Here is a 14,896-nt window from a genome sequence, read left to right as displayed (position 1 = left end):
TCAAGAAACAGAGAATCGGGTTCTTCATCAAGACTCAGGAACGAGCGAAACAACTATGAGTCACGAGATGATGATAGAAATTTAAAAGCGAGATTTGGTGGTTACAACTTCAACGTCAGCACCTCCGAGCTCGTAGCTGTTTTGAGAAGCATGGGAGATAAGGTTCGATGGCCAAAGGAAATGAGATCAAATCCAAACAGGCGCAACCCTAACCATTGGTGCGAGTTTCATAATGACTACGGACATAAAACAACAGATTGCAGATTTTTACAAAGTGAAGTTGATCATTTATTAAAACAAGGATATCTTACTGAGTTGTTCAGTGAGAAAGGCAAGTAAGCTTACATGAAGAACCAGGAGCCTCCAAAACCACCTTCTCCTAAAAGAACTGTCAAGGTTATAAGTGGGGGTGAAGACGTCAATGGTATATCATATACTGAAGCTAACAAAATTTCTAAAGTAACAATTACCCAAGGGAAACCGGTGCGGCATGTTTTAGAGGAAGACAATATTACATTCAATTATGCAGATGCAGATGGCGTATTAACCCCTCATAACGATGCACTGGTAATATCTTTAATTGTACATGATACTAATGTGAAATGAGTTTTGATTGATCTAAGTAGTTCCGTAAACATTATTTTGCTAAGAGTATTATGTGAGATGCAAGCTGAAGATAAAGTGATACCAAAGGTGCATACTCTATCTGGATTTGATAATTCTAGTGTCCTCACGAAAGGAGAGGTAACACTCACCACATTCGCTGAAGGAGTCATCAAAGATACAAAGTTCCAGGTGGTAGATATGGAGATGGCTTACAACATGATTCTTGGGAGACCATGGATCCACGAAATGGATGTTGTTCCTTCAACCTTGCTTCAAGTTATTAAATTTCCATCGCCATAGGGAATCTGTCAAATTAGTGGAGATCAACATACAGCTAGGGCTATCAACTCTGTTGCAGATACAAGCATGAGAAATGAAGGTAAATAGAAATCACAGAAGGCAGTTGAGGACACCACAACACAAACCTCAACTGAACAAGGGCAAACAGGTGTAGATTCAAGGCCTGATATCATTCAATAACCAGAAGAGAATGAAAATATCAAAACAACGATAGAGGAATTAGAGCCTGTCGTGTTATTTGCTCAATGGCCTGATAAAAAAGTTTATGTTGGAGCCAATCTTAGCCAAGGTATGAGAGGTAAGTTAATTGAATTTTTGAAAACTAACGTGGAATGCTTTTCTTGGTCCCACTCTGACATGACAGGAATACCACCGGAGGTGATGACTCATAAACTAAATGAAGATCCATCATACCCTCCTGTCAAGCAAAAGAAAAGAAAGCAAGGAACTTTCAAGAATCGGGTGATTCAAGAAGAAGTCCAAATATTGCTAAAAATCGGTTCCATTCGAGAGGTAAAGTATCCTAACTGGTTAGCTAACACTGTTGTAGTTCCAAAGAAGAACGATAAGTGGCGGGTTTGTGTAGATTACACAGATCTTAATAAAGCATGCCCTAAAGATTTTTTTCCACTGCCACACATAGATCAATTGATTGATGCAACTGCAGGTCACGAACTATTAAGTTTTTTAGATGTATATTCAGGTTATAATCAGATTAAAATAGATCCGGGAGATGAAGAAAAAACTTCATTCATAACAGACAGGGGGACTTATTGTTATAAAGTAATGCCCTTTGGTCTAAAGAATGCAAGTGCAATGTATCAGAGGTTAGTTACCAAAATGTTTCAAGAGCATTTAGGAAAGACTATGGAGATATATGTATAGATGATATGCTTGTTAAAACTCAGTATTCAAAAGATCACATATCACACTTATCTGACACATTTTCAATTTTGCGCAAATTTAATATGAAGTTAAATCTCGAAAAATATGCATTTGGCATTGTATCAGGTAAGTTTTTGGGTTTTCTTGTTTCTAACCGTGGTATTGAAGTGAATCCTGCACAGATTAAGGCCATTGAGGAAATCCTTGATATACTTTCAAATAAGAAAGAAGTTCAAAGATTAACAGGGAGAATTGCAGCCTTGGGAAGATTAATTTCTAAATCATCAGAGAAGTGTTTTAAATTCTTCTTAGCCCTTAAGAAACAGTATCATTTTGAATGGAATGAGGAATGTCAACGGGCACTCAGGAATTTGAAAACGTACTTATCAAATCCACATTTGCTGGCAAAACCAAAGGCTGGGGAAAGACTACTCATTTACCTTGCTATTTTGGAAGTTGCGGTAAACGCTGTTTTGGTCCGAGAAGAACAAGGTAAACAATCCTCTATCTATTATGTTAGTAAATCTTTGTTAGATGCGGAGACGAGGTATCCTCAGTTAGAAAAACGTGCACTTACATTAATCATGGCATCTAGAAAATTAAGATCTTACTTTCAGTATCATCCTATCGCTACAGTAACTGCCTACCCTTTACGTAATATATTGCATAAGTATGAGTTATCAGGTAGGTTAGCTAAGTGGGCAATAGAGTTAAGTGAATACAAAATCACATACCAACCTAGAACTGCTATAAAATCACAACTGTTAGCTGATTTCGTGGTTGATTTTAGCCAGGGGATGCAATTAGAAGCAGAAAAAGAATTACAGGTATTCAATGGAGCTAACCCGGAAACTTGGACTTTATTCACTGATGGCTCATCTAATGTAAAAGGTGCAGGTTTAGGGATTGTCTTGGTACCACCTACGGGTGAAACCATTGGACAAGCTATTAAATGTCACTCCATAACTAACAATGAAGCGGAGTATGAGGCTGTGATTGCAGGTCTAGAATTGGCACGAGAGCTTGGCATAAATCAGATTATAATTAAGAGTGATTCGCAACTCGTGGTTAATCAAATGCTGGGGACTTATACAGCTAGAGAGGCAAGGATGCAACAATACTTAGAAAAGGTACGAGAATTGACAAAGCAATTTCAAACCTGGAAAGTTATACAAATACCAAGGGATGAAAATATTGAAACGGACGCCCTAGCTAATCTCGCATCTGCAGCTGATGTGGCAAGTGATGCAAATGCCTCAGTTATACATTTATTTAATTCATTTCTCGATCTTGATAAAAATGAGGTAAATTTTAATAATTTAACTTGTGATTGGAGGAACGAGATTGTTGCTTTTTGCAGTATGGTACCGTCCTCGATGATAAGAAAAAAGCTCATGCGCTTCGAAAGAAGGCTGTTAGTTACTACTTAAAGCAAGGCAATTTATATCGTAAAATGTTCGGTGGTCCATTAGCAAGATGCCTCGGACCTTCGCAAACGGAGTATGTAATGAAAGAAATACACGAGGGACATTGCGGGAATCACGCAGGAGGAAGGTTATTGGTAAGAACCTTAATTAGGGCAGGTTATTACTAGCCTAAAATAGAAGAAGAAGCAGAAAGTTTCGTGGCCAAATGTGATAAATGTCAAAGGTACGGTAACAATATGCATAGACCTGCGGAGTTATTACATCCGGCCATTGTGCCATGGCCATTTATGAAATGGAGAATGGATATCGTGGGTCCATTACCACAAGCAAAAAGACAGGTAAAGTTTCTGCTCATACTCACTGATTATTTTACTAAATGGGTGGAGGCAGGAGCATTTAATCAGGTGCGAGAAAAGGAAGTCAAAGATTTTATTTGGCGGAATATCATATGCCGATTCGGTGTACCAAAGGAGATCGTGTGTGCTAATGGCCCTCAATTTATTGGAGCTCAAATCATGGAATTCTTTCGAAGTTGGCAAATTAAAAGGATTACGTCAACACCTTATCATCCGGTGGGTAATGGGCAAGCAGAATCAACGAACAAGGTTATTATCAATAATTTAAAGAAACGATTAGAGGAATCAAAAGGTAACTAACCTGAAGTGTTACCTGGAGTTTTATGGGCATATCACACAACTGCAAAAACAAGTAAAGGAGAAACACCATTTTCATTGGTTTATGGAGCTGAGGCTTTAATTCCAGTTGAGATAGGGGAACCAAGTACACAGTTCACATAGGAGACAGAAGAATCTAATGACAAGGAGATGTGGGTCAATCTAGATTTACTCGAGGGGAGGAGAGAGGCTGCATTAATAAGAATGGCAGCACAAAAGCAAGTCATAGAACGATATTACAACCGAAAATCACGCCTCAGATTCTTCAAAGTAGGGGACTTCGTGCTTAAAAAGGTTTTTCAATCTACAAAGGCAGCTAACACGGGTAAATTAAGTCCAACATGGGAAGGACCCTATAGAGTTCGTGATATTGCAGGAAATGGAGCATATGAGTTGGAGACAATAGATGGCAAGATACTACCTTTACATTGGAATTCTATTCATTTGAAGAGATACTATTTCTAAGGAATACCCACGGTCAGGTATCACCATTTTAAATTTAATTTTTGAATTGTTAAAATTTTACGAACGATTTTAGATGATAGGCAAAAAGCTAACCCGTACTAAATGATGAGTCACGACCTGTAAGGCACATGGAATAACCTAAAATTCCTAGCCTAGGGTTACAATTATTCTGATAGAAATTCAAACGGGTTAAGCAGTCTTCATCTATAATCGCACCTCCGAGTCCTGTATGTTTTTCCTTTTCAGGAAAAGGACCAAATGATAGAAACTATCAAGTGCTCGAGGCTTCATACTTCAACACTCAAACTCTTGGGGGACTACATAATATACACAGACATGTGTATAAAGAAGGCAAAGAAGATTAAGGAAAAATCAAGCCTAAAAGAGTGAAGTGCAGAATAAAAGTGACAAAGTCACGAGATGGAGCCATGAGCTAAGGCCAAAGAGAAACCTCACTATAGTTAGGGTAAATGCTATGTACTAAAATGGGTTATAAGGAAAAACCTCGTGTCTATTATTCTTCTTTTGTAAAAATCTGTTATAAGAAAAACAGTTACGAGAAAGTTATAGATGTAATTCAAATACATGTAAAGTTTTATTCGAAACTCGACAAGGTTCAAAAATAAAAACTTGTCAAAGTTATTTCAAAGAAACATGTGTGTTCCTATTTCTTTTATCGTATGATAACACCATTATGAAGTTGAGACGTCTTTTTCATTAAGTGTCGAAATATAAAAGGGCCCTCTTTTATAAAACTCATGTTTAAATTAATTAGTCATGAGGTTAACAGAAGCATTTTCCAAAAATAAAAATGCAAATTATTCTGTAAGTCCTTAAAAATAAAGGCAAGAATAAATCAAACAGAAGTTTAAAATAATAACATGAAAAACTTCTTAATATGTAAAAAATCTAAGACTAAGTTCGAACTTAGTCATAAAACTATGAAATTGTTTATACAGATTGCCCCATAAAAGACTTGGGGACTTGAGTTTCCAAAATCAACCCTCAAATGAAGCTAAGGGTTTGATTACAATTTTTAAAACAAAAACAAAATCATTCAAATGATTAAAACTGGTCACTGAGAAGTTTGTGGAACTGAAGCAGGAACATCAATAGCAGCAGGCTCAATTTGGGCAGGTGCATCAACAGATGTGGTTTCAACTTGGCTTGCAGCAACAGGCTCGATTGGGCTTGAAAGAGTTGGGATACCTGTATCAGCTTCAACATTCATGGGAGCTTCAACCACGGGAGAAGAGAAGTCCTAAGTTTGCTGAGCTTTTTCAATGGTTTCATTAATCTTAGCTAACTCCAACTCCAGGTTGAAGTTTTCTTGTCCAGCTTCAATTAGGGTATCACGACGTGAATTTAAAAATGCCCAACTTACCTCAACAGCAGATTTTTCTTCAAGGATCTCATAATCATTTTCCTAACCAGCAATCTCATTCTTTATCTCTTTATTTTCAGCCAAGGTAGAGTTGTAAGAAGCTTGAAGAGAGGCATGGGAGCTCTTTAAAGCACGTACCTTATCAGCAGAGACTCGAAGGTCTTCTTGTGCTTGAATTAAGCTTTGCACGAGCTCCCCAGCGTAAACTTTTTTTTTGACTCAAAAGAGCCTTCAACTCTCTGTTCTCTTCATTGGCCTTAGATAGTTGCTCTGAGAAGGAGGATTCGAGACGTTCTTTTTCTTTTTCTGCTTGGCTTGAGGAAGCTTTTACAACCGCCAACTCTGAAGTTAAAGCCTACACCTGCTGCTCTAAGGTACTCTTGCTCTCTTGTAAATCTTCCATATCAATTTGTGCACTCTCAAATTGTTCCTTCCAATTGATCGCCTCCAACTGAGAATCACGTGTTACTTTCTCTAAGAGAGGGATTATGTTCATCATTTCTGTGCCGATAAAGATTGGCCTAAAAAAGAAGGGAAATAAGAATCCCAAAGATAAAAAGATTTACAACGAAAAAGAAGGGAGAGAAGGAAAATACCTTCAAAGTGGCATGCACGATATCATTCATTAGAGTCAGGGAACTATGGTTCTCCATCTTTGCTTTTTCAATTAGGCCAATTAAAGGCTCCAGCCATACATCTGCCTGACCTGACTTCCTCAAAAGGCTGTTATCAGTAGGAACTTCAATAGTTACCCTCCTAATAGTGGCACTTTTACTTGAAGAGCCCACTTCCGTATGATGAACGATAGGAGGGGAAATTGTCGAATGAGGAGTGGTAGAAGAAGTGAAAACAGTAAAAGAAGGAACAGAAACAGTTGGGGCTGGTAAGGAAGGAATCATAGGCATGGGAGTTGAAAAAAAAGATAAGGGTATTTTATCTAAAATAGGCCCTAAACTTCCACTACCAAAACCACTGATGAAAAGTTGATCAATAGACTCACGGGTTTCATGAGGAGTGACGTCATCGTCAGGAATTATTATTGGGGTTTCAACAGGTTCGGTAAGAGAAAGATAAAGACTAGGGGAAATTTTAGCTTCGTCATCAGAGACGATGCGTCTCCTAGCTCGTGGCCTCGTCACCAGGGAGCCCCCATCTTCCTTTTCTTCAGAGTCTTCTTCTTCAACAGCTTTCTTTTTCGCAGAAGAAGAACCCAAGACTATTTCTCGGTCTCTTTCTAAAGAGATACGGGTTCTCGAAGAGACACGAAAGGTCGCAACTGCTTTAGTAGTAACTCCTCAAATAGCAAATCCTGATAAAAAGAAGGATGAAAGTTAGAACAATAAAGAAAAATATAGGCATGAAAGAACAAAATGTAAACTCTTACCATGAGTCTTCATTTTCCAACCGAAATGGTTAGAAAGTATTTTCCAAGACCTACCATCCATTGGTGCGGTCTTCAGCAATTTATCTACCCAACCACGAAAATTGGGAACATTCTCCACAACTCACATGGTTGCTAAAAAAATCAAAATTAGAGAAGTTGATAAACTTGAAAGAAAAAGGCACGAGAAGGATAAAAGACTTACGTGCAAAATTCCACTTCTCAGGGAAGGGAACGTGATCCTCACCCACTAAACCAACAGTGGGGGCAGCAACAAACCAGGCATACCAGCCATGGTCCTTGTCATTTTCAGGGCTCACCAAAACTCTCTTGCTCCTGGCTACTAGTGTAAAAACACCATTGCGAAAAAGCCTAGGAGAGTAAAGATGAATCAGGTGAGGGAAAGTAAAAGGAACTTCAGCTTTAGTGGTTAAATGCCTTAAACAGGAAACAACCCTCCATATGATTGGGCCAATTTGACCCAAACAGACATTGAAGAATCGGCAAAATTCAAGAATGACTGGGTCAATAGCTGGTTTGAACCCTAGAGTGAAAGGATATGTATAAACAAAAAAGAACCCAGTCAAATAAGAAGTAATTCTCTGATTTGGATTAGGGATGATAATGGAAAAACCGTTATTCCAGTGGCAGTCTTTACGAACTACAGGAGTCAAAACTTCTGTAACTTGAGTGGGGTAAGCATCAGCACGATCTAAAGCGGAAACCTAGTTTCTAAGAGATTCCCTATCATGGTAAAAAGATAGTTCTGTGGGGACTATCTCCTCTACTAAAGGCTCACGTAATGGTTCAGAAGGTTCTTTACCCCTAGAAGAAGATTTGTGAGACAGGGAACCTCTGGTTTTAGAAGAAGGACCAGAACTAGGAGAAGACATAGACGAATCACCACGAGTAGATCCTAAGCTACGAAGACTACCTCCTCTTCTATGCTTAATGGGGGCATTGGGGAAGGTATCAACAATGGGAACTCTCCTAGGGTTAGGGCTTGGTGAAGATATAGCGAAGAAGAATGATGTGAGGAAGAAGTAAACAGAGATTTGGAGAATTAAGTGTTCAATAAGCTTTATGTGGTAAAAGATAAAGAAAGAAGTTATATTTATATCGATAAGCAACCGCCAAAAGTAAAAGTACAGTGATGGAAGGACCATAATAATGATAACTGGAACTTCGTGAATAGTGGAGCCGTAAAAAGCCTTGAAAAGGGCTGCAAAACTACAGAACCAATGGAAAAATGACACGTGTATGGAGCATTAAATGGAAGCGACAATTGAAGCGTCAATTTTGTCATAGCATTAATGGTGACAAAAATTCTCTTTTAATGAAATCCACTTCCCAAATATTCAACTGATGAATAAATGAAAAGTGAGGGGACTATCTGTATTGGAAAAAATTGTATTTATATATAAAGGTGACGTGTCAAGACACGTGGACTGGTCAAATGGTTAAAGAATTACAATTAGCCAAGAGGCACGAGCAGCAACGGAAACAAGCAAGGCAAAGGAAGAGGCACGTGCAGTTATTCGAAGAATTCAGTGCCCATACCTATTTAAGTCATTTATATCCAAGAATCAAAAGGAATGGATATGACAATAGAAAAGAGTGCAGATACGATATTTGATAGGCATTAATGCTGAATACGTTAGAGAATTTTTATTGAATATAATGATTATGTAACGTAGCATTCAATGTCTTTAATTATTCATAATAGCCTCATTATGATTTGGGCAAAACGCATATCTCCAAGATATCTATAATAGGGAGATATCTGATCAATTGTAAGGATACGAAATACTATAGGAATATACTTTGGTTTACTTGTTTTTCTCCTAATTATATTATTGTTACCCAAATTATTCTCTTTTACATATTCTTTTGATTATCAGTAACCCGTGTTCTGCTAAATTCTGACTTTGACTAAAATTTCATTTTTTGGTTAAACATATTCCCTGCTAACTTTTCTCATAACAAAATCGCTAAGAGGTTGAAGTATGAATCTAAAACCTACAAGGCTACAAAGGGCAAAATCTAACTTGTAAAAATTTACTTGTATCTCGTTATTTACACTAAATTAATAGAAGCATGATATGTATTTGCACATAAAGTTTATTCACTTAATTGTGATTAATTAATTTAATTCATTAAATTATTTAACTATGATAAATTGAATTGGCGTGATATAAACAACGGGTGCGGGGTAAGTATTTACCAATCTAATTTGTTAAGCCTAGTGTCTGTTGTCTATTGCTGTCACGATTTTTTTTTTAAAGTTTAAGTTTTTAAGTATTGACGGTATTTAAAAGATAATTATAAGTAACTCTACATAATAAGAATTTATTGATAAATTTATAATAAATGATAGGTAATATGTTATAACAAGTTAAATTAACGCTAAAATTTATAGAACTATTAGTGCATGTAACTAGAATCCTTCATTGTTTTAATTAAACCCACTTCTATAAGATCTTGCTTTGCACACAATTAGTCCAAACCGTCACGTAAACGCCATCAATATCAAAGAATAAAATAAATGAAAAACGTAAAAAAATCCATTTGAAAACTACCCAAAATCTTCTAGGTCAACACTTGTGGGTCCCTTAGTATCTATTGTCAAGTATTTCATTGTTTTTTGTGTGCTGGATCAGTTGGCGGAAAGGCTTCATCCGAATTCCCTGTATATATAAGTTTAAGATTATTTTTTATACATAAATCATATATGTTGAATCCTCTATGAAAATATTAGCTCCGCCACTGGTCCCACCTATTCATTTTATACGAGTCCCTCGTATACATGTCATGATGTCATGATAAAGTTGTACATTGGCTTTCAAATAAAGAAACAAAGCTTGCTTGTCAACACACTACACACCTACGAAGTTCGCGTGTTTGAAAGAACTCAAATATGCAAAATCCAATCCTATATATTTATATGTATAAGAGAAATTAGACGTACACTTTAAGAAATCACTTTCAACTCAGAATTCACGACGTCTAAAGTTTGAATCGAATTGACAGAAGAGGAGATAATGGTAAAGCTCAAGAACTTGAGATCAGATACATTGACACTTGTACTTGTAAATATTGCTGGTATAATGGAGAAAGCTGATGAGTCTTTATTACCTGGAGCTTACAAAGAAGTTGGCAAAGAATTGCACACTGATCCCACTGGTCTTGGCTCTCTCACTGTATTTAGATCATTAGTTCAATGCCTTTGTTATCCTTTAGCTGCATACTTAGCTGCTCGTCATAACAGAGCTCATGTCATAGCTCTTGGCGCTTTTCTCTGGTCTGCTGCTACTTTCCTTGTTGCTATCTCCTCCACCTTCACGGAGGTTCCTTCTAATCTCTGTTTTGTTATTTCTTTTTTTAAGAAAATCATCCACCAGACGGGAAGGGGAGCCTTGCCGTAACTGGTAAAGTTATTGCCACGTGATCAGGAGATTACGGGTTTGAGCCTGAAAATAACTTCTTGCAGAAATGCAGGGTAACACTGTGTACAATAGACCCTTGTAGTCCGGTCCGCGCGTAGCGAGAGCTTAGTACACTTGACTGTCCTTTTTTACCCACCAGACTTGTAAATATCTAACATTTTTAGATCAAAGAGAGAAAGAACACTTCATATTCACTCGAATTTGGATGATTGATGAGTTTAGAGTTCATGGACAGCCTCAACTTATTATTCCTTCCTTTTTCATTTATATGGCATAGTTTGACTAGGTACAGAGCTTAAGAAATAAAGGAAAGACTTTTTTAATCTTCTCGTGTGCATTATTTTCTTAATCTGCAGATATTGTAATCTTCACCGTTTAGTCTGATGACATTTGCATTTTGTTACCCTTCTTGTTGTCATACATGACATATAAAAGTGTCATCTTTTGTAAGTTTGAGTTGTATGATTTAAGTTTAGCAATCTCATGTCATTTAACAGGTAGCAATTGCCAGAGGATTGAATGGAGTAGGACTTGCAATAGTCATACCAGCAATCCAATCTCTAGTTGCTGATTCAACTGATGATAGAAATCGCGGTACAGCCTTTGGATGGTTAGCACTAACATCAAATTTTGGCTCAATTCTTGGTGGGATTTTGGCTGTGCTAATAGCAGAAACATCATTCTTGGGAATCCCTGGCTGGAGAATTTCCTTCCATTTGGTTGGTTTTATAAGTGTTATCGTTGGTTTTTTAGTCCATCTCTTTGCCAATGATCCGCGATTCCTTGACAATAAGGGCAACGCAAAAGATCAACTTGCACCGAAACCATTTCAAGAAGAAGTCATCGAACTCCTAAAAGAAGCGAAAGCAGTTATCAAAATACCTTCCTTCCAAATAATTATTGCACAAGGGGTTTCCGGGACATTCCCTTGGTCATCGTTGTCGTTTGTTACTATGTGGTTAGAGCTTATAGGCTTCTCCCATAAGACAACAGCACTACTCTGGACTTTGTTTCAAGTTTCTGTGTCGCTTGGCGCGTTGTTTGGGGGCCGCATGGGGGATGTCTTGGCCAAGCACTTTCCTAATTCTGGTAGAATTATTCTAGCTCAGATTAGCTCTGGCTCAGGAATTCCTTTAGCTGCAATTCTACTGTTGCTATTGCCTAATGATCCTAAAACAGCTATGTTGCATGGTTTAGTCTTAATCATCACGGGATTAATCATATCATGGTGTGGTTCAGCAACAAACAAGTATGTCTCCTCATATCCAATATATCATTCGTTGTCATGTGATCAGAATGTTATGGGTTCGAGCTGTGGAAACAGTTTCTTGCAGAAATGCAGGGTAAGGCTGCATGCAATAGACCCTTGTGGTCCGGCCCTTCCCCGAACCCAGCACATAGCGGGAGCTTAGTGCACCAGATTGCCAAGATTTTTTCTGTTTGTTTTACTCTTTTGTCATGTTTTTTGTAGTCCAATATTTGCTGAGATAGTCCCTGAGAGAGCTCGGACAAGCATTTACGCTCTGGATCGATCTTTTGAGACGATAATTGCATCCTTTGCGCCACTGGTGGTTGGTATTTTAGCTCAACAAATTTTTGGTTATAAACCAATTCCAAAGGGATCAACAAAGTCTCAAGAAACTGAAACAGATAGACAGAATGCTGCATCACTTGCCAAGGCACTATGCACTGCAGTAGGCATTCCATCGGCCATTTGTTGCTTCATATATTCCTTCCTCTATTGCACATATCCACAAGATAGGGATCGTGCCCGGTTGCAACAGATTGATGAAACATGCAAGTTTCCATCTGAAGAACAACAAGCCTTACTTGAGAGCGATGAGCACAGACCTCTTTCAGCAATTTGTTGAAATCTTTCGACAAAATTTTAGACTCTCTGTACATAGAATCCAACAAACAGAAAATGACTTCTCGCTAAGTTGTTTGTATAAAAAGGACAGTCCGGCACACAAAGCATCCCTTATTCATGCAGGATCCGAGCGAGGGCGGCTCCCCTACAAGTGTGATATAGATAGTCTACCCTAATACAAGTATTAGTGGCTGCTTCCATCGCTCGAACCTGTGACCTATAGGTCACACAGAGACAACTTTACCGTTGCAAAAAATTTCTAAGGAGTATTTGCTTATTATTTTCAAATTGAATTTGTTAAGATTATATCAGTTTGTAATATATTATAGTAGTGACTGGTGCGAAAAAGCTAGTTGTTTGTACCAACGACGAGGCAAAATATGTAAAGATTTTGATTTTTAATGATATACTAGCTTGATTACACACATTTTTGCCTGGAAACAATAAGAGCAACAACAATATATATACATCACCTACAACAGTGCCGGCTGATAAATCACAAATGGTGTTTTGCCTGGAAACAATAAGAGAAGAGACTTAAATAACTTGAAGATCTAAGCCAGTGCCTTCAAATTTTTCGCGTGTAATTTGATCAAGACGTTCTTGCATCTCCTTTTTGAGGGAATTCTTCCCGTCCCCAACAAGACCATTTCGGAAATAAGCAAATTTAGGAATGCCAAGAGAAGGTTCCAAGCCATTCTTGTTAACCTGAAGATTCCTCAGCCTCTCCAAACTGCATCTCCAAAGGACATTATCAAGCTCCTCCTCGTTCGCAAAAGGTCTGCCAAGAAACTCAGCCAACTTCTTCACTTGACCTTTCGGATCTTTTTTAATCTCTTCATACCTCAAGAAAAGTATCTTCTCGGGTTTCTTCAAACTTTCATTCCAGTACTCCAAAACATGGTCATGAAAGGGGCCAAAAGGATGAATGCCTTTACAGAAACTATCGAAATATTCATCCATCTTTGGACAAGGCTCTGCATTGGATATCGAATTCATGAAGTGCCATAACGACACAAAAACATCTTTAGGTTCGCGGGTAATGTACACTAATTTGCAGCTGGAATTGTCATTCTTGATTGACTCTGGAAGCTTGGAATAAGGCAGGTGAGTCCGAAAGAGTCGAGGTGAAGGCATTTCGTCAATGTTAAGGACATCAGAATCTAGGTTCTTTGGGTTGAATATTGATATTTCAATAGATGGCATGAGTTGGTTTGGGTGGTTTGTTAGTAAAGGGTCATCCTCCTCTTGATCAATATTATCTCTGTTAAGGGCCATGATGCAAGGGATAAGAGCTTTGAGCCAAGTAGTACCAGTCAATGGCGGAGCCAGATTTTGCAATAATAAGAGTCAAAACATAAAGAAGTATACACACGAAAAGTCAAGGGGATTCGACATATATTATAGATACATATAGAGACACTTAAAGTTGCCATGGTATTTCATTTAGACACCTCAAGTAGGCCTTGTTCCGATTGAACACCTATAGTACATCCAAAGTGTACCAACCAGACACATTTCACTGGTATAGTTGATAGCGTGAGTTGCACCCATAAAATGCTCGTGTTCATTGTTCTCTATGCCGTTCACTGGAGCTTCGATCACCGGCTCCGGTGTCATTAGGTCACCAACTTCCTTGACCTTCCGGCACCAGGCTTAGCCCCTATACATGGTCTTACAAATTTGCAGATACCAGTGTTTTTGGTAAACATTCCCGATCCTATTGATATCCTTGGAGTATTTTTGACATAAATGTATGTTTATACCCATTTTCATCTCTTAATACTCTAATTTGCACTTAGAAAATCCTACTAATTGTGATTCATTTTTTTTTTACCAAACTACGAAAGAAACATCAAGCCAAAGAACTTTCTACAACTCACGCACTCAACCGTGTCTGATTTGTACAATTTGGACTTACTACATGAGTTCAATCGAAACAAAACCTACTTAAAGTGTCTTAATGAAAAAGCATGGCAACTTTAATAACGAAGCAATTGACTCGAGGGTAGCTTACCCGTTTTCATAGATGAAGCAAGAATAACATCATCATACCGAGCTAAGAAACCAGATTGAGCTGCTATGGCTGCTTTTAAGAAGTCTATACGGTACCAGTAGCCGTCCCACTGATAACAAAAATTAACAGGTCTCCTCCATTTCTCCCTCGGAAGTCCATCTACAAATGTGGCAAATTCTTCTTCACTCATAATTGTATCTAATTTGGAGGTTGCCATAAATCACAGTTTAGAAGCTAAGCTGCAGTTTGTTGTGTTTGTGCTATGTTTTCCCAGGGGAAGCTGTTAGTAACCAAGATCTATGGATTTGTATAAGGCTTGTCTGACCACATATCTCACGTCCTTTTTTTTCTAAATTTTTCTTCGTTTTACATCACGTGTTCTTATCCTTTCTATTCCCTCAGCATATTTAAGTGGGGTTTATTCCTTATAATCGACCGACA

At 37.9% G+C, this 14,896-nt stretch overlaps 2 protein-coding genes across 2 annotated transcripts; one reads left to right on the top strand and one right to left on the bottom strand.

Moving 5' to 3' along the window:
* The first annotated feature begins 9,999 nt into the window (after positions 1-9,999).
* LOC107771453 (uncharacterized) lies at positions 10,000-14,727 on the top strand. Its single transcript, XM_016590813.2, has 3 exons — positions 10,000-10,469; positions 11,066-11,817; positions 12,040-14,727. Exons 1-3 carry the CDS (start codon positions 10,164-10,166, stop codon positions 12,437-12,439), a joined length of 1,458 nt encoding a protein of 485 aa, XP_016446299.1. The 5' UTR covers positions 10,000-10,163; the 3' UTR covers positions 12,440-14,727.
* Positions 12,811-14,843, bottom strand: LOC142166428 (cytosolic sulfotransferase 3-like). The gene is made up of 2 exons (XM_075225693.1): positions 14,456-14,843; positions 12,811-13,733 (listed from the first exon to the last, which is right to left on the bottom strand). Exons 1-2 carry the CDS (start codon positions 14,670-14,672, stop codon positions 12,976-12,978), a joined length of 975 nt encoding a protein of 324 aa, XP_075081794.1. The 5' UTR covers positions 14,673-14,843; the 3' UTR covers positions 12,811-12,975.
* Positions 14,844-14,896: the final 53 nt, after the last annotated feature.

The sequence above is a fragment of the Nicotiana tabacum genome, chromosome 11, assembly GCF_000715075.1.
Source record: "Nicotiana tabacum cultivar K326 chromosome 11, ASM71507v2, whole genome shotgun sequence".
NCBI classification, from domain to species: domain Eukaryota; kingdom Viridiplantae; phylum Streptophyta; class Magnoliopsida; order Solanales; family Solanaceae; genus Nicotiana; species Nicotiana tabacum.
This window is presented reverse-complemented; position numbering and strand designations above follow the sequence as displayed.